Source organism: Pediculus humanus, genomic scaffold, assembly GCF_000006295.1.
Source record: "Pediculus humanus corporis 1103172107677 genomic scaffold, whole genome shotgun sequence".
In the NCBI taxonomy this organism is placed as follows: Eukaryota; Metazoa; Arthropoda; class Insecta; order Psocodea; family Pediculidae; genus Pediculus; species Pediculus humanus.
Window position 1 is genome coordinate 169,203 of NW_002987286.1, and position 24,645 is coordinate 193,847.

General features: G+C 27.2%; 5 protein-coding genes across 5 annotated transcripts; 3 read left to right on the forward strand and 2 right to left on the reverse strand.

The window, feature by feature from the left end:
* Positions 1-485: 485 nt before the first annotated feature.
* Phum_PHUM294170 (uncharacterized protein) lies at positions 486-4,373 on the forward strand (the record flags this gene model as incomplete). The annotated part of the gene is made up of 15 exons (XM_002427040.1): positions 486-579; positions 656-862; positions 998-1,104; positions 1,236-1,520; positions 1,642-1,856; positions 1,940-2,084; positions 2,163-2,258; positions 2,378-2,529; positions 2,629-2,820; positions 2,863-3,111; positions 3,208-3,377; positions 3,446-3,635; positions 3,721-3,872; positions 3,958-4,178; positions 4,257-4,373. 15 exons carry the CDS (start codon positions 486-488, stop codon positions 4,371-4,373), a joined length of 2,592 nt encoding a protein of 863 aa, XP_002427085.1.
* A 2,061-nt stretch (positions 4,374-6,434) lies between these two features.
* Positions 6,435-7,651, reverse strand: Phum_PHUM294180 (histone deacetylase 2C, putative; the record flags this gene model as incomplete). Its single annotated transcript, XM_002427041.1, has 5 exons — positions 6,435-6,440; positions 6,491-6,679; positions 7,031-7,090; positions 7,289-7,477; positions 7,553-7,651. The coding sequence occupies 5 exons, from the start codon at positions 7,649-7,651 to the stop codon at positions 6,435-6,437; spliced, it is 543 nt and encodes a 180-aa protein (XP_002427086.1).
* A 2,388-nt stretch (positions 7,652-10,039) lies between these two features.
* Phum_PHUM294190 (uncharacterized protein) lies at positions 10,040-12,063 on the forward strand (the record flags this gene model as incomplete). Its single annotated transcript, XM_002427042.1, has 2 exons — positions 10,040-11,666; positions 11,801-12,063. The coding sequence occupies 2 exons, from the start codon at positions 10,040-10,042 to the stop codon at positions 12,061-12,063; spliced, it is 1,890 nt and encodes a 629-aa protein (XP_002427087.1).
* Positions 12,064-14,004: 1,941 nt separating this feature from the next.
* Phum_PHUM294200 lies at positions 14,005-14,365 on the forward strand (the record flags this gene model as incomplete). The annotated part of the gene is made up of 2 exons (XM_002427043.1): positions 14,005-14,078; positions 14,197-14,365. The coding sequence occupies 2 exons, from the start codon at positions 14,005-14,007 to the stop codon at positions 14,363-14,365; spliced, it is 243 nt and encodes an 80-aa protein (XP_002427088.1).
* Positions 14,366-15,254: 889 nt separating this feature from the next.
* On the reverse strand, positions 15,255-17,877 carry Phum_PHUM294210 (enhancer of zeste, ezh, putative; the record flags this gene model as incomplete). Its single annotated transcript, XM_002427044.1, has 5 exons — positions 15,255-15,481; positions 15,569-15,751; positions 15,821-16,137; positions 16,261-16,867; positions 17,022-17,877. The coding sequence occupies 5 exons, from the start codon at positions 17,875-17,877 to the stop codon at positions 15,255-15,257; spliced, it is 2,190 nt and encodes a 729-aa protein (XP_002427089.1).
* Positions 17,878-24,645: the final 6,768 nt, after the last annotated feature.

Below are 24,645 nucleotides of genomic sequence, written 5' to 3' on the forward strand. Positions count from 1 at the left end.
GAACTTATGTGGAATTTATTTATTTTTTATATATACATATTTTTTTTTTTTTTTATTATTCTTCCAAATTATTTTTAAAAAATAATAATAATAATGAAAAGTACCGTTTAAGTTTTAATATGAAATTATTTAAATTGGTTGTTAATTTTTAAAAATTATTTTTTACATGATGGAAAAGGCGACTGAAAAAAAAATTACTTTCAAATGATTTTATTAATGAGTTAAATAAAATCATTCTAAGTAATTGGATTTATTTTATTGGAAAACATGTTAGTTTCTTTTTTTTTTTTTTTTTTTTAACCAGAAATTTGGTTTTTTATTTCAAATCTGTCAAGCATTATTTCTGCATCTTGGGAAGTACTTAAGCAGCCATGCTTCGATTTCATCTTTAAGTATTTGAATTAATAAGAATATTTTAAATAATTTAAAGGTTTTTATTTTTTTTTTAAACAGATTTGAACCTCCCTGAAGTGTTAAAAAAAAAAATGAGCTCAGACAGCTCGGAATCTGAGTTTGAAGAAAGGAACCATGCAAATAATTCAGACAGTGATTTTGAAAATCAACGTGAAGAGGTTGAAGGTTCGATTAAATTTTCAATCAAAAACTATTAATATAATTACATGAATTATGTTTTTAATTCACATAATTATTTTAGGTGCCGTAAAAGGCCCGCACACTCCAAAAAGTTGTTCACCCAAATCACAAGATAGCATTAGTCAATCTCATGAATTAGAATTTCACGATGATTCAAGAGAAATGACATCTCTTAGAAGTGATTCTGCTGGGCCAAATTCTTGCCAACCCTTGGGTCCGAGATCTCCCAGCCCAACTCCTTTAGACAATGCAGGTAGACCAAAAAGAAGTATTTGCACTACTGATTAAAATTCTTGTCTTTCAAAAATAAACTAGAATCAATTTAATTGTTTTTTTATATATATATATATATATAATTATTTTTTTGTTAAACTTAATTTTGAATATTTTAATTACATTTCAGATGATGATGGAAGGAGTGATATTTCATCCGGTTCTTCTCTTCTTTCACATCCTGACAACAAAGATGAAGACGTTTTAAATTTAGAAGCTGGAGATGGAAGCCCTCTTGTTGCAAATTCTAAAAAATCCCACCTGGAAATAATTTTCCAGTAATTAATATCATCTAATATAAAAGCCTAAATTACCTAATTAGTTTTTCTTTTTTTTAAATATTTATATATGGAAATTTGTGTGTTCAGGTGTCTAATGCTGATGACTTGTCAGATGTGTCAGATTTAGATGATTCTGATGGTCTCGACGGTAAAGATGAAGAACAAAACACAGCCGACAACGTATTGCAAAATGAAGAAAAAATATTACCCGAAGATCAAGAAACCGTATCGGAAAAAAATTTTATGAAAGAAAATACAGAAAAAGAAGCTCGAGAGAAAGCTAAAAAAGAAAGACAAGAAAGAGAAAATAAAGCAAGTTTAAATATAGATGATGGAGAACAATTAGATTTTGAAGCAGAAGATCAACCAGAGGTAAACAGAAAAATAACCAAAAAATTTTCAACTGCAATAAAGATAAAATAGTGTAAATTATTTATTCACAAGTTACAATACATCTTGCAGTACCGTGTTAAAAAAATATAAAATTTTTTAGGGAGAAAAAGAAGATGGTGAAATAGAATTACCTGAAAAGAGCAAAGACAAAGAGGGTAAAGAAGATGAAAAATCTGCTGACGAAGGTGAGGTTAAAGAAGATGACGAATCTTTAGAAGACGGAGAAGTAACCGATGAGGGGGACCCAAAACCTGAAAAACCGCCGGTATGTCGTTTTTATAATCGGAATTGCTGTACTTGGGGAATAAATTGCAGGTAATTTTTTAAAGTTGTTTTTGACGTAACTTTTACGTGAAAAACACTCTAATCTAATTTTTTTTTTTTTTTTTTTGTCATAGATTTCTTCATCCGGGAGTCACTGATAAAGGCAATTACACTATGTTTGATGTTGGAAGACCCATGGTGGCTCCTCCGAATGGTCCTGCAATATATGGTTCCGACAGACCCGGTTACGGACATCCTGTCATTTTACCACCTTCAAGGGTTAATTTTTCATTTATTTAAATATTAATTTTTTATGAATAACCTAATTAACGATAAATAATTTTTTTATTAAACTAGGTTATGCCTGGTCCTTACGGTCATGTACCTGTAAGAAGGGAAGAAAATGCATTAGTTGAATCTGCATGGGAACGAGGTTTACGTCAAGCCAAAGAGGTATTTTAACTTATTTAAAAAATTCTAAATTTTGTTGCAAGTTAGCGACATTTTGTAAGAAGGTAACAAATCCTATTGCAGAGAAATTAATAATACTTAAAATTTTTTTGTTTTTAAAGATGATGAGAAAATCTACAAAGAGAAAAGAAACTGATATGGATTTTGAAGAAAAAAAAATGAATCTTAGTATTGGACAAGAAGAAATAGACAAAGAAAATGATTATTATACTAGAGCTTCTAGTCCTATAGACGATCCCGAAGCTTGGGTTAGGTAATTAATGATTTTAATTTTTAAAAAAAAAAAAAACTTAATTTTTTTTTTTTTTTTTTTTAATTTATTTTATTATACTTTGTTATCTTTTTGTGTAAGACTATCCGCCAAAATGGAACCGGAATTAAGACGGCCGGTTCGAGTAGTAGAAAGATACGAAGATATTATACCGGAACCTGAGTCTCCTGCTTACTACGAGAAATGTGATTATCGTCGCGGTTACGAAAGGGCAAGGGGAGATCCTGAATATTTGAGAAGGTTGGTTAATATAATAAAAGAATTCAGTAACACGTAAAGTAAATGGTAAGTTAAATTTTATAATTTTGTACGTAGAGAAAAGAAAAAATATTACGAGGAAGAGGAATATCCGGTAATGAAAAAATCCAGGAGAGAGAAAATGGTTAGAGAAGTTATTGTACAGCGAGTAGACAAGACTAGAGAAAGACACCACGCTGACGATGGTTCCAGGCGGAGAGGTGACGAGTGGTCAGATCCTTGGATGCGTTCTAAATCCCCTTCGCGGAAACGTCATCGAGCCAGAAAGGCTTCTTATAGCTCCGGATCTAGTTCTTTTTCATCTAGGTCCGGGTAAGTATTAGAATAAAATTATGTAGGAAAGAGACCTGAAAAATTTTATGTTATTGCGTAATTTATTTGTAAAAATAATATTTTTTTCAGTTCTCGAAGTTCCTCCAATTCATCTTACACTTCTTATTCTAGATCTAGATCCCGTTCCTTGTCTAACTCCCATAGTCCTGTATCCCGATCTCGCAGACCTAGAACTCCTTCCTTCTCGGCCAAAGTTAAAGGAAAGAAGTTGTCACCCACGAAGGATTCCAAGTTCAGGCGTAAGTTAATCTTTTCCCATGTTAATATTATTTCGTAACCGTGATTAAAACGTATCCCTTTTTTACAGCATTAAAAGCTGCTACTCCTGTTAGCGGCCACTCGGAAAAAAAAATGACCGTTGAACGTTCTCTATTAATGAATCCGCCGGCACCAACACCGAAAAGATCAAAAGAAAGACCCATGTCTCCTACGGTAATGAGAAAAGTCGGTTTAAATCCACCTCCCCCAACGCCTAAATCTTCGTCCAGAAACATGTTGTCAGTATTTATTTATAAAAAAAAAAAATTTGAATTCAATTTAAAGAAATTTTTTCCAAGTTGTTGTTTTTTTTTTTTTATTTAGAAAACACAATAGTACTAAAGTCGGTAAAATAAGATCTAAAAAATCAAGATCTTCATCGGGATCGGGATCGAGTGGATCTAGTAGCGAATCTTCACATTCGAGTTATTCTTCAAGTTCGAGCACGAGTCGAGGAGGAACTCCTCCAGGTAGTAGTAAATCACGTGGTTTTTTTTTTCAATCCTTTTTAATTCGAAAATGATGGATTTTTTTTTTTTTTTTTTTTTTTTTTTTTTATAGTGAGGCCGAATAAACCGGTAAAAAAAATAGAACCGAACGAGCGATTGGCCGCTCAAACGCTTAAAGGAAAAGCAATGGATGCTTTAAAAATATCTGGTCAAAAACCGCAAATCAAATTAACACTAAAACCACCGGAAACGAAAAGAGAAAAACCTGCTCTCGCGATTGTTGCCGGAAAGAAAAGGCCATCGGATGATGCGACGCCAGCAGTCGATGCCAAAGTAATTGCATGAAATTCACTTGAAGCCCGATCAAAAAAATTTTAAAAAAAATATACTTTAAATAAATTTTCGTTTCAGGTTACAACGACGATTAAACCTCAGACGGCTAAAAAGACGACATCGAGACGAGAAGAACTTTTGAAGCAGTTGAAAGCAGTAGAAGACGCCATTGCGAGGAAAAGATCAAAAATTTAAATTCATTTCTTTCGTATGTGTTTGCATCGAGAGAGAGAGAGAGAGAGAGAAATGTTGTTGTGGGTTGTTGTGTCCGTCCGATTCGGATTCAAACCTAAGGTAATTAATTAACTATATATATATAATATACCTGAATGTGAAAGTAAATATATATTAGAAGAAACTACTACCGTTAAGAAATCGTAAAAATAAGAAGAAGACTTTTAGTCGGAAAATTGATGACGTTTAAATAGGAAATGAAGTCATGATTGTGTTTTTTAACGTTGCTTCACGAATTCTCATAATAAACTCATTATTTTGCTTAATTAATTCTTTTCTCTTTTTTTTTAATTAATTAATTAATTAATAATTGAAATGATCGGAAAAAAGTTAAGTTAAATAATAATAATAATAATAAGTGGCCCGTTTTTTTTTTTTTTTTTTTTGTAAGGAAATACATACGAATTAAATTTCGATCAAATAATTTAAATCTTATGTGGGCCCCCCTCCCCTCCTCGTGACGACATAATGGAGAAATTAATTTCTTTTATATGTGTAACGATGCTTAAAAATAATTTTTCTCTTAAAAGCAATAAATCCATTAAATTATGTGCTTATATATATATATAAATAAATAAAACCGTACCTTAGTACCGTATGAGTAATAATAATAATGATAATAATTATATCTTGGCTTATGATTAATTAATTAATTAGGTAAAGTTTAATCGTCGTTCGTATAAAAATAATAATTGTATTATTATTATTATTATTATTATTATCGTCAAATAAATAATTTTTAATTAAGTAATTAGGCGGAATTATTATATTAATATGTCATCTCGTTTAATAATAAACTTTTCTTTTGAAAAATAAAAAAAAAATTTTCTCTTCATTTTTATTTTTATGTCCTAATAATAATAATGATAATGATAATGATAACAATAGCTCGGTTTATTTTTTTTCTTCATAAGCAAATCATGTTTTTATGGTTATTAATTATTTAAAATATTAATAATGAAATTTAATATTCGTTAAACGGTATTCGTTTTTTTTTATTTATTTATTTATTTAAAAGAAAAGAATAAAAAAATTTCACTTGTTGAATACTTGATAAATTGTCGTCGTATAATAATAATAATAATAATAATAATATTTTATTAATAATTTCATGTTTAAGTAAATTTATTAATTAGTAATTTAAAAAAAACCTGTACTAACTAAATATAAAAAGAAAAAAACATTAATTAAAATTAAAATCATTTTCGTATTTATTTATTTATTTATTTATTATAATATTTAACAATTAATTTCCTTTTAAATTTATTAATTATTATTATTATTATTTATTTATTTATTTTAACACTTTAAATCCGCCTCTTATTAAATTAAATTGGGTTTTTTTTTTTTGGGAGCGATCGATCAAGGCAAAAATTGATTAGAAAAAAATTTTTTTCGTATTATTTAATTAAATAAATAAAATTCGAATTATTAAAATTACATAATTTTACATACACATTTTATTTATTTTAATAAAATAAATATTATTATTATTATTTATTATTATATTAAATGAAACAAAATATCAATTATTATTATTATTTTATACAGAAAATCTATAAATTTATTTTCTAAGTTTGAGCACGATCAATTAATTTTCCCGGGAATGAACCTGGAATTTTTTTACACATTTATCCGGTATAATAAATTACACGTAAAAGAGAGAGAGAGAGAGAGAGAAAGTAATGTAAAAGCAGGGGATTTAATAAAAACAGAAAGAGAGAGAGAGAGAGAGAGAGAGCATACGAATTCTTTTTTTTATTTTAATATTATACAACTGAAATCGTTTGCTCTACATTAAAAAAATTATTTGATTTGTTTTACTGTTTAAAAAACTAAAAAAAAAAAAAATTAAATTTATGCCTTAACGGTCGTCGCTTCTTCTTCATTTTTTCTTTCATCTTTTTTTTCTTCATCTCTATATGAATAAGAAAAATAATTATTATTTATTAATTTTCAATTGATCATTAACAAAAAAAAAAAAAAAAAAAGTAATTAAAATTATTTAATTACATGTGAACTTCATTTCTATTAAATTCTATTATAATTTCTTTTTTCCCTTGTTGAACATATGTTACTGGAGCTGGAGTGTAATGATCTTGATTACTCTGTGTCCATCCTGAATATGTCGATGTATTTTTATATAATGTTTTACCATCTTGTTCGAAAGGTATATATTTTTGTAATAGAGCTTTCCCATCAATTTTCCATATGGGTGGATTTTCTTTTGTTTGAAAATCTGTTTTTAATACTACAAATGAACCATTCTGTAAAATAAAAACGTTAAAAATTTATTTTTAAACCTGTAGAATATTTCAAATTAGCAAATTGTGCCGACAGTTAGTCACAGTTAATTTTTTTTCTTTCTTCTTCTCGAAAATAATTAGTTTAAATGTTAACCACCACCCTTAATCATAATTTAAAAATAAGAATCATATGCTAACATGCAATTTTCCTTTTCTTTTTTCTTAAATTTTTAATTAAAATTGAAGTCTATATAAGGATACAGATTTTACAGCCATGAAAAAAAAAATAACAAATTTTGAATTTTTTTAGTTTGTTATGTATGTTTTCACAAAAATTAAGCCTTATTAAAAATTTGTTTTAATAGGACTTACTGTGAATGCCTTTATTGTAATATTAGGAGTGGTGGTTCCATTAGCACCTGTCTGCTCTTGCTGAAAATAGATAATATAGTTATCCTCAATTATAAATATTTGATAAAGGTAATAACAAATTACAATAAGTAATAAATTATTACTCGAGTTTAAAAGCGCAGGATTTGAAAAGTTTATATTTTTAAATAATTATGTATTTCGATAACGATAAATAAGTATCAATTGTTTTTATAATAAAATTTATGAAAATAAACTTACTCCTGCAGACTCTTCTTCAGATTCTTCTTCTTCTTCTTCTTCTTCTTCTTCTTCTTCTCCTCCTGCTTCCTCCTCTTCATTTTCTACATCCTCTTCTTCAGGTGGAGGACTTTCAACTTTCTTTTTTTTATTACTAGTTGTTTTTTTAGGTGTAGCTTTGGGTCTTCCCTTACGTTTTTTTCCAGCTTCCTACAAGGTAAGTATTTAATTTTTATTTACTATATCAAAACATGTAAAAACAAAAAAATTCTTTTTTATAATAACCTCTTCTTCAAGATCCCAATCTGATCCAGAATCTTTAAATTCTTCTGGTTCATCAACGTCAAATTCATCTGAATCATCGCGATTAGATTTTTTTTTCATTTTCGTCAAACTAAAAACAAATCGGAAAAAATAATTTAAACCAAGTGCAATTGAATAAAAATATGAGTCAAAATTTTATTTTAAATATTTCAATTATGAATAAAAATATCATTAAAGCAAAGGAATCAAAAAAAAAAAACCGCTTGTTTTTAAATTTAAATTTATTTATATATTTTTCTACAAAAGTATCGGTATAAGTAAAAGCTTAGGACAAAATATTTTTAAAAAAAGCATATTATTTCAAACATTTATTAAAAAAGAGAGGATTCATTAGAATGAGAGCAGTAATTACAAGGCGGTAAAACGATAAATACATTAAAAGAAAAAAAAGCGGCGGCTTCCGATAAGATTAAAAAACAACACCGCCATCATTGATGAATTTTAAATTTATCGGTTTCAAGTTTAAAAAAAGGTTTAAGTCTAAAATATTGTAGGAAAGTAAAAATTAAAATTATTATTTGCATAATACTATTTAACTTACTTAATTAGAAGTTAAATTTACAAAATACAAATAATGATTTATGATAAACAACGTATTATTAATAAAAATACAATATGACGCGAACGCGATATATATTAATACTATAGTGAATTAGGGAGAAATTACAGAGCAAAATTAATAATAATAAAAAATAGCAATTGAATGCTTTAAAATATTAAATTTATTTTAAAATTGCTTCTTTTTTCTTTTTTTTTTAACAAAAACATTTCATTTAAAAATTATTTTATTGGGTTATTATTTAAAATAATAGTTATAATAAGTTTTAAACTTTAATGCGGCAAACTAGCGGCAAATGGAAAATTAAAAAGATCAAGGATTTCTGCCCAGTAAAGTATCTTTTTTTCTAGGTAAAGGCAATTTTTCACTGCTACAAAAAAAAGGTATTTTATACATTATTAATTTTAAAAATTTTTATTAGATATAATTTTATGATTATTTCATTTTATTTTTTTTTACTTTATAATATTTATTTAACGAGTAAACGATGGTAATTCGTAAAAATATTTCTATAATTTACCTGGTTTGCGGTCATTGAAAATTGAGCTCCGATAAATTTTTTTTTTTTTTTTTTTTTTATAAATTGTTTTATACGTTTAAATTCGTCGCAAGCGATTCGGGTTTAATTTTGTTTATTTTATTAAACATTAGTGTTTATTTTTATATTAAATATTTATGGAGAAAATACGGGGACTTTTTTAAAAAAAAAAAAATTGCATTACGATATTTTTCATCATGTGGTAATTTATTACAATACAGTTTGGGACATACGATTAACAAATCCAGTGTTCATAAGCTTTAGTTTTACATCAAGTTTGTTATTATTGAATATTTTATACGGCCTTAAGTTTTTCGTTGAATTTATTTTATTAAGTTTAATTGCAAAAACCTGCGATGTCGATCCGCATTTGTTTTCTTTTTTTTAAAAAAAAAAAAAGTTGTGTGTGGTTTTTTAATTTTATTAAAATAATTTTTTAAATAAAAAGGGAAAATTTTGTGGGTGGTATTGTGTGAACTTAAAATTAATGATAAAAATTACAGGTAATGCATAATATTTTTTAAAATTAAAATATTAAGTTAAAAGTATAATTTGTGTATTTTTTTTTTTTTAATATATTATTTTAGCTGAATCTTTTTGCCTTGTTTTATTTCTCAATTTAATATAGGTTACAACCTATATTTTAGCTTTAATAATTTTATTTTTAAAGTTTTTCTTGTTATTGTAAATAGTTTCAATATATAACTATTATTATTATTATTATTATTTAAAAGCTGCTTTTTTGTATTTTCAGATAGAATTTCATCTTAGTTAAAACTTGTTTTTCAGCCTATTCTGGAATAAAAAAATTATTGTGGGAGTTTTTTTTCCAGGTTGCTTAAATATTAATGAGACGACTTCTTCAATTGAAATGTGATTCCTGATATGAAATCATACTTGAATTGTTTCTCGGTTTTTCAAGATTCATCTGTCAGATTGAGCGAAAAGTAAGTCATTTTCTAATATAATGATATTACCTTTTTTTTTTTTTAAGTTTCTTTACCAAGATCAACGATTATATATCGTAACTTTCGATATTAGCAAAAGCCAATGAAATTTATATTTAATTTTTTATTATTTTTATGAATCTATGAAAATTTTATTACATTATCTTGTAATGTTAAGAAAAGTGAGGCCAAAAATTATTTTTTTAATCTAAATTGTTCATAATAGTAAAAACAGTTCCAGATATCGAAAAAAAATTTTGACTATTACATATAAATTTTATTTCTCTTGATTTACTGATGTTTTATGTACTTGATAATTTTTTTTTAAGGGTTTTATTTACTTATGGATTTAATTATTTGCAGAAGTCATCATGAATGAAGAAAAAATAAATAATGAAGGTGAAATGGGATCAGGTGATAGTGATGATGAATTTTACAATGTTAAACTGCCTTGCACCCCTTCAGATGCATCTGATAAATCATCGAAGAAACTAGAAGTTAAAAAAGTATACAGTCCTTCTAGAACAAAAGTGAAATATGATTATAAATTTGATTCTAGTTCTGATGATGAGAAGGACAATGAAGATTTAAAAAAAAATTCAGAAGATAAAACAAAATCTGATAGCAGCGGGGAAGACAAATTAACAGATAAAAATAACGAACCATCAAAAAGCGATAGTAGTTTATCTCCTAGTGGTCCTGCTGGTGCGGAAAAGATAAACGAAGAATTCAAAAGCATAAAAAACTCCAATGTAAAAATGTGTGACAAAGGAGAAAATACTGGAACTAATCAAAGTATTATCACAACCTCTATTTCTTCTCCTGTAAATGTTTCTAGACCACAGATAGGGGTGGTTCCCCCTGTAGTTGTTGTTCCTCCTATAGTTGTTCCACAGACTCCTGTTATGAATATGGCTCCAATGTTGGTTTCATCATCTGTCGGTGTGGGTGGCCAAAATATATTATCAGGTCACATGATGGGAATGCCTGGCAATATGCTACGTGGACCTGCTCCAATAGGTGGAATAATGACTAATTCAGGCAATCCTATAACTAATAACATGATTGGTATGAATGCTATGCCTGGTCAAATTGCAGGGCTAATTAACATGCAGGGAAATATTGTGAGTTTACCAGGAAGCACTATGGCAGGACAAGGAAATGTAATGGGCCTTCAAGCTGGTATTATAAACCCTGCAGTGGGAGGAATGAACATGTCCATGCAGGGAAATATGATGAGGATGGCTGCTGCTGCTGCTGCTGGAAACAGTATGTTGCACATGTCTAGACCCAGTGTTGTTGGTGTACAAAATGCAAATAGTTTATTAGGTATCTCAAGGCAAAACAACAATTTAATAGGAATGACGAGACCTATAGGTGTTGCCGGACCTACAAGCAGTATAATTGGTATGCAGAATGCGGGGAATGGTGTGATAACAAATTCCGGAAGTATGGTCGTTAATCCTGGAAATGTTTTGACGAATCCTTTGGTTGGAAATCCAGGCAGCCTCGTAGTTATGGGAGGAGTAATGAACACCATGGCACCCTCAAACTTAGTGTGCACAACTCAAACAAATATGCTTGCCAATCCTGGAGGTATTATGGGTAGTAACAATATGTTAAGAATGATGACATCTTCTCCGACGAGTTCTGGTGTACGACCAGTACCCCCTCCTCCTTTTCTTAATATAAGAAACAGACCACCGGCTCCGAATAATCTGAAGTGGCAAGCAAATTCATTAAATGCCGGAAATTTATCAACAACTGGGTCTTCCTCAACTTCTGTACCTGTTACTAGTTTTAATAATACATCTCCAGCATCTAGTCCCGTCGATCGGTTTAATGCTCAAGTTGACGGTGACGAGGTTTCAAGAGATGAAAAGGAAATATCTTTATCTGATAGATCTTCTAATTTAGAAACGGACGAATCTCAATCTCCTCCAAGAGAAATACCCAACACGTTTAAAAACGATGGATCATTTATGGAAATGTTTAAAAAAATGAAAGACGAAAAAAATAAAGAAGCTGCAAGTAAGTTTTTCAAATTGTGGTTAAGTTGCATGTGCATTTTCACAAAACCTTTCGGTCAAATCATTCTCTCGGTTTTTCTTTTTTTAAAGGGAATCAACTAAAATTATTTTTGCAAATAAAAATTTACATTTTAGGTAATATTGAAAAAAAAAGTAATGAAATAGGTGATACGACGACCTCTGTTAAAAAACCTCCCGTCATTCTTTCTGGAATAGTAGGTAAAAGGAGAGGAGGAAGAGTTTTAAAGACTGGCCTTGTTAAAAAGGTTAAAAAAGAGGGTGAAAACGAAGAGGAAAAAAATCCTAAAGATGCTTGGTCCATGTATATGGCAGAAGTTAAAAAATATAGAGAAGCCAGTTGCGAAGAAGAAGGGAAAACCAGACCTTTAGTTAAATAAATTGTGTGAGCAGTATTAAAAAAACAAACAGTATGAAAGGAATAGAATAAACAGAAAATTTTAAAAAATGGTGGTTTTACTTCAAATAAAATAAATAATATGAGTGTTGAGAAGGAAAGAGAGAAATAATAAGTTTAGTTAGGTTAATTTATCCGTTGTTGTAAATATTTATTTTATGCTAATATTACATCATCATATAAACACAAATTTTTTATTTTGTATAGTTTATGATAATTAATCATTTTTATTGATTATGATGATGATGATGATGATGATGATGGTTTTTTAATATACGTAGATGTAGTTATGAAAATCAGCATTTTCACATACGTGAGAAAGAAGCTGGAAAAATTATTTTCGTTTTTTCATAAGCTCTGACACATTTAAAAAATTTTCAATGAAGGAAAAACCACTTGAATATATTAGGATGAGTTGATTTAATGAAAAAAAAACATTTTTTTATTTTATTCTCTTTTGCTTACTGCTCCTCAAACATAAATTTATTTATTTATTTTTTTTTTTTTTTACAATTTTTTTATATACAAACGAGTTGGAAAAAAGAAGAAGAAAAAAAGAAAAAATTTAAATGCATTTCGTTTCACAAATGTTGTTGTTGTTATTGTTGTTAAGCTTTGATTTGTACATGTAATTAATAATTGTATATTTAGTTTTTAAAAATTAAAGCGAGAAGACAAAAAAAAAATTATTTTTCAATAATATTATTATTATTATTATTATTATTCATTTTGTGGTTTAGTTTTGCAATCGGAAAGTAAACATTGTAATTATTATTATTTTTGATTGATCAATAAGGACTATATCGATACATACATCATCAATTATTAAAAATTTGTTTACTTTAAAAAAGCATAAGATAGGAAGGGGGAGAGGAGGAGGGGAGAGGGGAAAAATGTATTTTTATTGTACGTGATAAAGTTGTGGTTTTTTTGGCATCAGATTTTGTTTTATTATTTGTAACTCGAGAAGGATTTTATGTAATTGAATGAGCATAAAAAAACAAAAAGGCTATTGCTTTTACAATTTTTATCTATTTAATATAAATAATAATAATAATAATAATATTAATATTAATAATAATAATAATAATAATGCATTGAACAAAGTTAATTAAAATCAAAAAAGGTTTTAAAAAATGAAAATGAAATGTTAATTTAATTTTTAAAAAAAGCAATCGTTGAATTTTTATTTATTTATTTATTTAATCCTAAATTTGTTTAATGTAAAAGAAAATGAAAAAAAAATTATTTTTGTTAATAATAATAATAATCAAATAACGGTTGATAATTTAATATGAATCAATAAATCAATCAATCAATAAAAAAAATATATAATGAATTTTTATTATCCTTTGTCAATGAAATTATTATTGTTAACATTTTTTTTTTCTTAAATTAAATTAAAATAAATATAAATAATAATAATAATAATAATATTATTTAATGTTAATTGTGATGAAAATGCACAATTATTTATTTATTTATTTATTTAAAAGAAAAAGAAAAAATCATTTTTATTTATTAATTTTTAAAATAAATAAATAAATTTATGAGTTTGATGATGGATGGGTACACATATACCGGCAAATAAATGAAATCAATTAAAATTAATAAAAATTATTATTATTATTATTAAATTATTATTTATGTTAAAATGTTTATACGTAAATAAATAAATAAATAATTTTTTTTTTTTTTTTTATTAAAACACAGCGAGGAAAAAATTAAAAAAATAAATAATAATTTGCATTTGAAATTAAAGTGTTGTATAAATATAATTATTATTATTATTATTATCGATTTAACTTGACGATAAATTAAAAAAATCATCATCCTTATAATTAAAATAAAAAAATAAATAAATTTATATTCGAAAAGTTTTTTTTTTTTTTTTTTGTATTTTCAGGTGTACGTTAAAATAAATATGGGGAAAAGTGAAGTTCAAGAATTTTCAACGGCTCCATACGATCCCAGATTTCCAAATACAAATCAAACAAGGTAAGTTTTACAATATAATTTTCATTTTATTATTATTATTATTATTTAAATGTGTCGGGAATTATTGGTGTATTAAAGGAAAAGTTTGACATTTTTAATTTTTTATTTTTATTTTCAGACATTGTTACAATTACTTTGTCGATTATCATAGATGCGCAAAGAATAATGGAGACTCGGCGGAAATATGTCAGTCATTTAAAAAAGTCTATCGTTCGTTATGTCCAAATGCATGGATTGAAAAATGGACGACCGATATAGATGAAGGTACTTTTCCAACAAAGATTTAGTGCGATTTTATTTTCTTATAATCGTTTTATTTAACGATGTTAGTAAAATTCATCTCCGTATATATATATATATATAAATACACGTGGAAAAATAATTAACTAAAACCGTTACCGTAAATATGTATGACTTAGTTTATGCTTTTAAAAAAAGGCTAAGGGTTTGTTAATTAAATAAAACTAATTAGTTTAAATATTTTGAATTGAAATTTTTCTTAATTTATGTTCTTAATTTTTACCACCCTTAAAAGATATCGGAAAAGAAAGAAAATTTCTTTTTTTTTTTTTTTTTTTTCAAATTAACGTTAGCGTGTGCGTGAGAGAGAGAGAGAGAGAGAGAGGGGGAAAAAAAGGAAAATTTAAAAAGACAAAATGGTTTATTTATAAACAGTCGGTGAACAAAAAAAAAAATTTTTTTATTTTTTTAAAATAATTAATGATCCATTAATAAAATGTATCAGTCTTATATAACTATCTCGGTGAAATTTAAAAAAAAAAAGTCTCTAAATCTAAAGTTAAACACGTTTTTTTTTTTCTAAATAGTTAAAGAAATTTAAAAAATTGCTTTGGTTTTTTTTTTTGTTTCTTTTTTTTTTTTTTTTTTTTTTCGGTAAATCAGTTCTCGAAATTGTTAGATTTCAGTCAAAGTATTTATATTGATTGATTGATCGATTGAATTAATACAAACAAACAAACGAAAATAATAGTAATAATTAAACCGCGAAATAAATTAAAAATTCATTCATAAAAAAAAGAAAAAGAAAACTTTTCGTATATAATTCAGTTCATCAGTCTATGATAAATCCAAATTAATAAGAACCGGAAAAGAAGAAAAATTTTTTTTTTTTTTTTTTTTTTTCGAGCTCTTCGGTTAATTATGAAATTTCAACAATCACAAAAATTCCATTTCTCTTTCGATTCCAACAAATTTTAATTGTTCCGTTGGTCCGTAACGATAATCGAAAAAAAGTTCTTCTCCAGGTTGTATGGCTCTTTTGGCAAATATTCCAATTCTGTGATCTCCGTTAACCATCATTACTTTGGCGTAGCAATTTGGATTTATAGAATGATTGGCAAATCGAATTTTATTACCCTTTCGTGTCGCATCCACTACAAAATCTACAAAATAAAAAAAATTATAATTTTGTCTTCTGCTTATAATTTCAGGTACAAAGGTTGTTGTACAAACAACACATTTCCCATTACCGTTGTTTAAATTGAATAAAAAACTGCACATGTATTTATCGTAAACTTTTCCTCTTCTGTCGGCTTCATCTTGCGATATTATTTCTCCGCAATATTCAGATATGAATTCATTCTTTTGAGCGCTTTCCTTTAAAAATATACCCCAACCGGCAACATCCGAGGGTGCCATCAATAAATGTTTATCTGGAATATGACAATCGAATTAGTTAAAGAAAAACTTAAAAAAATGCGTCTCGATTCCGTAACACATACGTAGGCCTCTTTGAACGCTGACATTTTTGCATGATATGTTTGCTATTTGAAATTGATCGGCTCCGCAAGTTTGACATAAATCCGGATCGCATTCCCGTACGGCCAAATAACAGGGACATTGTTTCGTATTACATTGAGCTTTGCACCGACATCCGGGAAATCGATTCTGACAATCCGAACTGCACTGGCAAAATTTTTCACAGAAATTTTGAGCTCCGATGCAGGGACACATGGCGTCGCAAGAAAGATTAGGATGATCGCAAGGAGTAAAATTATAAACGTGATTGCTGCTGGAATCTTTTTTAAGTTGAATTTTCCTATTTAAAGAAACAATGAGTTGTTTCATTTTAATAATAATAATAATAATAATAATAATAATAATATGTTTTGATAATTTTATATTACAGGCGTTCTCATGAAGAATGAAATGTTTTACTTGCCTGCAGTGAACGGACCATAATCTATGCTTCTTTTTTTTCTTTCTCGGTGGGGTGTAATCTTTCATACTTTCAGCCGGAAGTAATTCTGCTGCTTCTTTTTGAGCAAATTCATAGATTTGTCTGCAGGTTTTTGTCAGCATGCAGTCTTTAATAGCGCAATAATTGTTTAAAAAGATTTTGTGTAATGCTCTAAACAGGGACTGATCGGATCCTGTCCATTCTTCTGCTTGATTGCTAGGTATTAATCCCAAGAGAGAAAATGGACCTGTGCTCGTTCCTTCTTGGTTCATATTCATAATGTTTGGAGATGTTTTGCCGCTGGTTTTAAAATCTTTGTGAAATCTATTACTATCATTACTATCTTCCGAACTAGCTTCATTTCCTGAGTCGACAGAGGTTTGTTTTTTAACTCTCCTCGGTTTGTTTCCAGATTCATTTTCTTCAGTTATTCCAGTTTCTTTATCTCTTGTTACTGCAGCTGCTGCTAGTTTTTCTTTCATTCCTTCCATGAGCATGTAACAATCAGGGCTACAAGGTTGATCAAATGGCCCCAAATCAGGAGGTTTACGTTTTTGAAGATTCGGGCCTGGATGGCAAGCCTGTAAACCTATAATTATTCACAGTTTATGAACAAAAAGTATATACTATTGAATAATGCTGTAATGAAGGGTTTTAGAATGGCAATATTTAGTGCATTCCTAACAACAAAATAACATTTTTGATTAAAAAAAACAAATTCGATAATATTACAATAGACTTACGATGAAGAAAGCAATCATATTTGAAACACCTCCTGCAAAATAAAGTGTGAAATGAATGCATTGTTTGTTCTCTTGGGACATTTTCAGCTACAGGACCATCAATATTAGGAGTGCATTCAGGTGGTACTGCATTGGGATCTAATCTTTCTGACAATTCAATATATTTATCTCTAAGTTCTTCTGGACTTCCCTTATCGGGAAACATGAGGGCTATCGCTTGAAAAATTTCAAAAACTGGAAATGCTTTCTTTGTGTCTCTTTTATCTTTTTCTTTTTCTACATCTTTCTCTTTATCTTTTTCTGTATCTTTATCAATTAGGTCTTTGTCTTGATATTGAATTAAAGTGTTAACCAATTCTAAAAATATTTGATCATCAATGAAACCAGTTTCTCTATCTCCATGAACCTTTCCATCGTAATTTTTAATCAGTTCTTCAATAAAAGTTCCATCATGTTCCAGTACTTCATCTCCCATGTAAGGAATATTATGAAGTACTGTCTCATCTTCAACCATAAAATTTTGTTGAATAGGAGCCCAGGTATACATAGTTGGAATAGGGGTGACAGCATATATAGTTTTAATGGGGAAACTAATTGTTTCCCCATCTGAAATTTGAATTTCAGCTCTCTTCATGGAATCAGCATGAGGAGGAGGGTTTTTCATGCAAACCCAATAATTTTTACTTTCCAACCAACGTTTCTCTTCTAACGATAAATTATGATTTAATGCAGTTCTATTACTATTCCATGCAACTTTAACTTCATCGGCTCTTTTGTATCTTTTTTGTTGCCTCAACCTTAAATATTCTGACTTGACCCTTTTTTTCCATTCAGCATTTACTTTTGATTTCGCCATTATTTTCTTTGTCAAATAGAAATTGAACTCATATAAATTAAATTAAAGTCTTTAGTATAAAAAATTAAACTACAATACTAATAGTAATTATTTTAATATAATCTTATTATGTTTTGTATATGAAATTACATTTGGTTAAAAAAAAGGCACCATGACTTAACCTAAAACCAAGATTCAGAATAAGTTATTATTTTGAGTTATTTAGTTCAATGATTTGCCGCTAGAGTGCATGTAGTAATTCATTTTACTTTCATCAACCGTAACAGTCTGTCGTTTTTCTTTTTTTTTTTTAAATTCGTTTTTAATTTAAAATTTAAACAAAAAAAAAAAGGAATAAACAAATGAATTAGTTTAAATAAGTTAATAATTAAATAATTTTTTACGTTTGTGTTTAAAAGTAAGAATAGTTTTTAAAAAAAATGTTTTTTTTCAAATTTGAAATGAAACAAATTTGGGCTGCAAATGGTGGTACTTCTGCAAACAAAAGGTAAAAATTTTAATTTTTCTTTTTTAATTAATAAAACAAACGAAATCGTATTAATAATAATAATAATAACAATAACGAATCGAATGAGAAATATCGCCTTTCAAAAATTTTTTAATTTTTTGAAAACCCCCCCCCCCAAAAAAAAAAAAAGAAATGAATAATTTCTCTGCTTTCCCTCATTTTTTTTTCTTGGCTTAACCACGTGTAGTGACAAAAATGACAACGGGATTAACTCTGCAGGGTAGTTGTATATTTAATGTAAGGCATACACGTGTTCGTGCACGTGTCCTGTTCCCCCCCCCACGTCTCACGGACACACGGCTTATCATTTTATATATATATATATTAATGCAATATATATGAAATCCTAAAATATTTTGTAGTAGATGCATTTAATTGCAATAATGGCAAAGCGAAGTCTTTAAATGAAAGAAGAAGAAAAAAAAAATTTAATAGGATTTTATTTAGGGTCAAATGATTATTTCTCATAAAAATTTTTTGTGATTGATTGATTGCTTTCTGCTACCACCCTCGTTTCTTTTCTTTTTAAAGGATTTTCACATTAATTAAAATCATTGTGTATTCATTCTGTTATTAAAAATTTTTTAAATTCCTCAGTCGTAGACACTTATTGTTGACACGTATGAGTTTTCTTATGAGAACAACTTTTTATGTAAATTTCATCTTTTATTTATTTATTATATTGATAGATAACGTTATATATTTATTGATAACATTTAGTCGTGCGTAAATTCGATAAAAAAAAAAAAAGAAAAATTTTTTAATTTGATTTATTTATTTTTTTTTTTACAAATGCGCGAATTTAAAAAAAAAAAAGGGAAAGAAGGAAGGAAGGAGCCATTTTTAAAGATTTTTATTATACTCTCCATTTCCATGGATACGGAACAATGGAAATCTGGAGAGATTTATAAAAGACCTAACGTGATTGCATTCTGGAAATTTAATAAAAGTCTTTTTGTGTGATAACAAACCTTTTTACTTTTAAAAAAAATTCTCTTACGTAACTATGGTTACGTCTTTTAATGCCTTGCGTAGTAACTAACGTGGTAACCATGGAAGAAAAAGAAAGAAAAAATTTTTTTTTATCTTTTTAAAAATATCTAAAATGTAATATAATAGAGTGTAATTAAATCTTAATTAAATTCTCAGGTACTATCTTACTTGTACCTTTTTGCTTTTCATTATTATTAAATTCTCACATGATCAAAAAAAAAAAAAAATTTTTTGTACGCTCGGTTAAATCTTTTTTTTTTTTTATTTCAATTTTAATCAATTTTTTTTTTTTTTTTATTAAAAAATATTATTTAATAATAAGAAAAATTATAACATTTGGTAAAGTGTACAAAAAAAAAAAAAGAAATCTCATTACGTTTAAGTTGTTTACGGTCGTACTTAAAAAAAAAAAAAAAATGGCCAAATGGATCCCTTAAATAAAAACCTTGCAAACACATAAAGTTCAATTTGTTTCTTATTTTATAAACAAAAAAAAAAAGATAACACATTGCTAACAATTGACAATCTGGCAAATGAATTGAATGAGTTAACAAATGAAACGAAGAATGGCATCAAATGTTAAACATTATAAATAAAAAAAAAAAAAAAAATGATGGAACTCATCTAGGAACATTTCTAAAAGTTTAAACGGGGAAAATATTAACGTCAACCCTAAATTCACATCACATATATTTGCAGTAATGCAATTTAAAGCCCCTTTTTCCTCCTATAAGGGATGATGGGTTCTTTCTAGGGACTCTTAAAAAAAAAAAAAAATTTTCCTTTTTTTTTTTTTTTTAATGAAAATCTTAGAAAATCAAACAAAAAAATTTAAAAGTAAAAAACTATAGGAAAAACTCTGGCTGGTATCAGGCTTAATTATTTAAATAATTACTTAGGAAAATTGTAAAAGTCAAGTTATACAAAAAAAAAAAAAAACAAATAATAATGATAAAGTAAATGTAAATATGTATTATGCGCTATAAAAACACGTTTTTATAATAAAAAAAAAAAAAAAATTTTTTTTTTGTTGTTGAATAATATATAACTCTTGAGAGTTTGAAAAAAAAAAATAGAAAATAGATATTACATATTGATAAACCATTTTGAAAATATAAAACCACGTGGCCGGAACTATATATATATACAATCAAATATGCATGTCAAAATGCTTTTATTCGAGGATTCGTGAATAAAGTTCCGGTGACTAATGGAGTCGCAAGGGAGTAAACCGAATTGTAAGGGAGGGAGGTTGCCCGAACGTTGGTCAAACCGTGTGCCGATAATGGTTGACTCATTTTGATCCTTGGGGGAGCAAACCTTCGATTTGTAGTTCATCCTTTTATAGGAAAAGTAACGTGATTGACGACGACGACGACGACGACGACGACGTCGACGACGTTCAATCACGAATAATAATACCCGTATCTGAGTAAAAAAAAAAAATTTTCAATATTGAAAAAAATATATAAAAATAATAATTGTAGCATCCACATTTCTTTATTTGTGGTTTATACATACCCGCAACGTATATAATTCTTAATACGACAATGAATGGTTTGTCCGTGGTTTCTTCTGCCACGTAATTAAAAATGGCTGCTGTTGCCAACCCTTAACGTATAATAATAATAACATAGTTATTTTGTTTATATTTTTTTTTTCAAAAGTCGATGAACTTTGTTTAAAAAATTTTCATCCGAACATAATTTAAAAATACATAGATAAATAAATAAATAAATATATTAAAATTATTTGTATAAAATAAATGCATGCTAAGGTTAATAATACATATTTAAAAAAAAAAAAAAAAAAAAAATAACCGATCATTAAATCGACATGTAACTAAAATACATAATTAAAATAAAAAATTTTTCATTTGATTGAAATACCTTAAAGGGTTCAAGGGAGGGAGGGGGGTCCCCTCAATCAAAGGTTTTTAACTTTTTTTTTTTTTTTTTTCAATTAAAATGTAAAACATGAAATTATAATTGCTAAGGAATACGTTTTAGTCATTACATTAAAAAATCATCCCACGGCGGAAAAATTGTTTTTTTTTTTTTTTGACCAAACTGGGTGGGCCGTTTAAATATTATTGACCGTTAATTGTTAGCCTCATTATCTAAGGTTTCATCATTATGATCATATGTAAAAAAAAAAAGGATCCAAAATGGCCACGAGGGTTAACAGAATGTTGTTTGATAGTGAGAATGAAAATGATTTTTTAAAGAAAGGTTTAAAATTAATAATAATATTTCTTTTCTTACGTTTACGAACCAACGCTAAAAAAAAAAAATTTTTTTTTAAATTATTTATTATTATTATTATTAAAAATCGGTTCCACACAACAATGCAATATTAAAAATGAACACACACACACACACACATAAGAATTGACACAGGTGCTGAAGAAAGATGAGTACCACCACACCTTATCTAATTTATAAGATGAATTTTTGTCCTCCCAAAAGGTTTTTTTTTTTAAAGTTTATTAATTACGTTATTTGTTAATTATATAGTATATAAAAGATGGCTACGTTTACTATCAGGGTGGTCTAAATCAGCGTGAACCTTTTGTTGTTTTGTTCAGGCGGTAATAAAGTGTAATTTTGTTTTTTTTTCTTGTATCGATTTTTCGTTACGTGAAGGTTTCCTCCGTGAAAATTATTTTAAAAAAAAGAAAATTACGAATTTTTGTTTTATTTTATTTATTTATTTTGTTCGTTAAAATAAAAATTTAGGGTCGGAAAAATCTAATCGTATAAGCAAGAAAACGAAATAAATAAAAACTAACTAAAAGCATTCAGTCATTATTATTATTATTATTATTATTATTATTATTTTGTTGTTGTCGTTGTTGTAGTTGAATCGAAACCTTTTTCCAAGGGAAAATTTTCTAATGAAAACATGGCTTCCCAATTTTCATTTACTTTCTAAATTTCCCCTATTCGTAGAATAGAACCTCCCCCCATTGAAAAGCCCGTGAAGCCGCATTATACTTTTCTCCCCAAGAGACACTCCCTCCCTCCTCCCCCTCCCCTCCTTCCTTCCTTCATCCGTAAAATGCTTCAGGGCCTCTTGACTTATTGATCTACCGTAGAAAGTCTGCGCTTGCTTGCCAGATGTTTTCCATAGAATTTTCTATGGAAACTTTTTTTTTTTTAAAAAAAAAGCTCTTTGGAAAATATTTAAAAAAAAAAAGAAAATTTTTTTCATATTTTCTTTCTTTCTTTCTTTCTTTCCCTTTTTTTTCATGAGTTTTTTTTTTTTTTTTTTTTTTGTTGTTTTCGATTTGTGTCCAGCACTTTTCTTTTTTTCTATCCATTTCTTAAAATTTTTTTTCGGTTTAGTACCCGTAATAATTTTCTCGATTTATGATTTTTTCCAACCATTGTCGTGATAATGATGGAGTACAAAAAACAAAAAAAACTCGTTATTGTGGGTAACCTCCTCATTCCTAGGGGCACAATCAAAAATTTTTTTCACTTATCACCGTTGTGTTGTTATTATTATTATTATTTTAATTTTTAGTACGTTTAAAACATGAATATTCGGTAATTATTTTAAATATATCGAGACATCAGAAATATTTCAAATGACTCACGACTTTTTTTTGTTTTTGTTTTGTTTGCTTAAGGCAAATTAATGTAACCGTCTTTTTCAATAAAAAAAAAAAAAAAAAAAATTATAACATGGCTCGCTACGTGTTTTAAATCCACTCATTATAATATAAATATAAATTTTTTTTGTTAAGACGGTTCATCAATTATCTTAAATAAACATAATTTTAAAAAATATTTATCCTGTTATTATTAAAAAAACAAAAAAAACATTTATCGGAAAAAAATTTAAAAATTATTTTAACAAAAAATACGTTGATAGATTTTTAATGAGAATCTTATTTAAATTTAAAATGTTTGTGTGTGTATTATAATTTTTCTAATCCCACGTTAATACGTCATCTTTTTATTATTACGGATTTTTAATAATAACGTGGAGTAGAGGTTTTGTTTTTTTAAATAAAAAAATAATTTTATACGATGAAAAGGAAAAAAAATTAAAAGGAAAAAATGAAAGGAATTAATAATAATAAGGAAAGAAAAAGGAAAAGGAAAAGGAAAAATTTATTCCATGACTTGTATTTAACCGTTAATTAGCACATATATTCAAATTATTTTTTTTTTAAAGGTTTTTGAACTTTTATTATCAAATCCGGATGTTTTTATTCTGCTTTTTTTTTACCTGTTCCTTTACGTACTAACGAATGAGGTTTTTTTTTTTTTTTTTTGTTTGTTTACAGTTCACATGAAATTTTTTTTGACAATTTTCAAATTAATAAATAAATTAGTTTGTTTTTGACGAAATAATAATAAAAATGGACATATGGCGCCTTATGTGATTCTTCTCCTCCTCTTATTTCATCGATAATAATTCAGATCTTTTAGATTAATCACTCTTCTTTATTTCAAATCATGTTCGCTTACATACATATATATATATAATTCAGAGGGTGTTTTATTATCATTATTATTATTCTCATCATTGTCTTCGTCACGTTTTTAACTTAATTAATATTATTAACGATCAAGGAAATTGCACGAAGTAAACATTTTCCAAAAAATTACTTAATACTTAATGATAATAATTACGTAAAGGATTTATGACGTTTTTTTACTATTGCAAAATTTTTTTTATTTCGTCGTACTATGACGTCATAACGAGTTGTAATAATAATAATGAAAATTTACATTTAATCACGTTGTTGTTGTTGTTGTTGTTAATGTTTATCTTCCTTTTTCTTGTTAATTTCCTTATTAAGTTAGCCTGGAGAGCGACCCCAATGATAAATTTTTTTTTTTTAGTCTTTCACGAGCCACCTGCTATAAACAACAAATTCTCTTATAAAAAGAAAACTAAATTTTATAAAAAAAAACCCTCGCCTTTTAAAAATTTTCTCATTAATTAGCGCCCCTCTTTTTTTTCTTCTCGTTGTACGCACGTGCAAATTTGTACAGTGATTCAACCGTAAATTGTACTGATTTTTGTTTTTTTTTTTTTTTTTTTTTTTTTCTCTTCTAATTCGAATAAAGAAAAAGGAGAAGAACATTTCATTCCCTTCGTAGTAATTTAATAAATGATTTTTATTTTATCGTATTCGTCTGAAGAGGAGGGAGGAAGGAAGGGGGGGGGGTTCGAATCCTATTGGAAAAAAATGAAAATTTTCTACAAAAATTCTAATTTCCCGGCATTTGCGTTGCGAAAATATATAT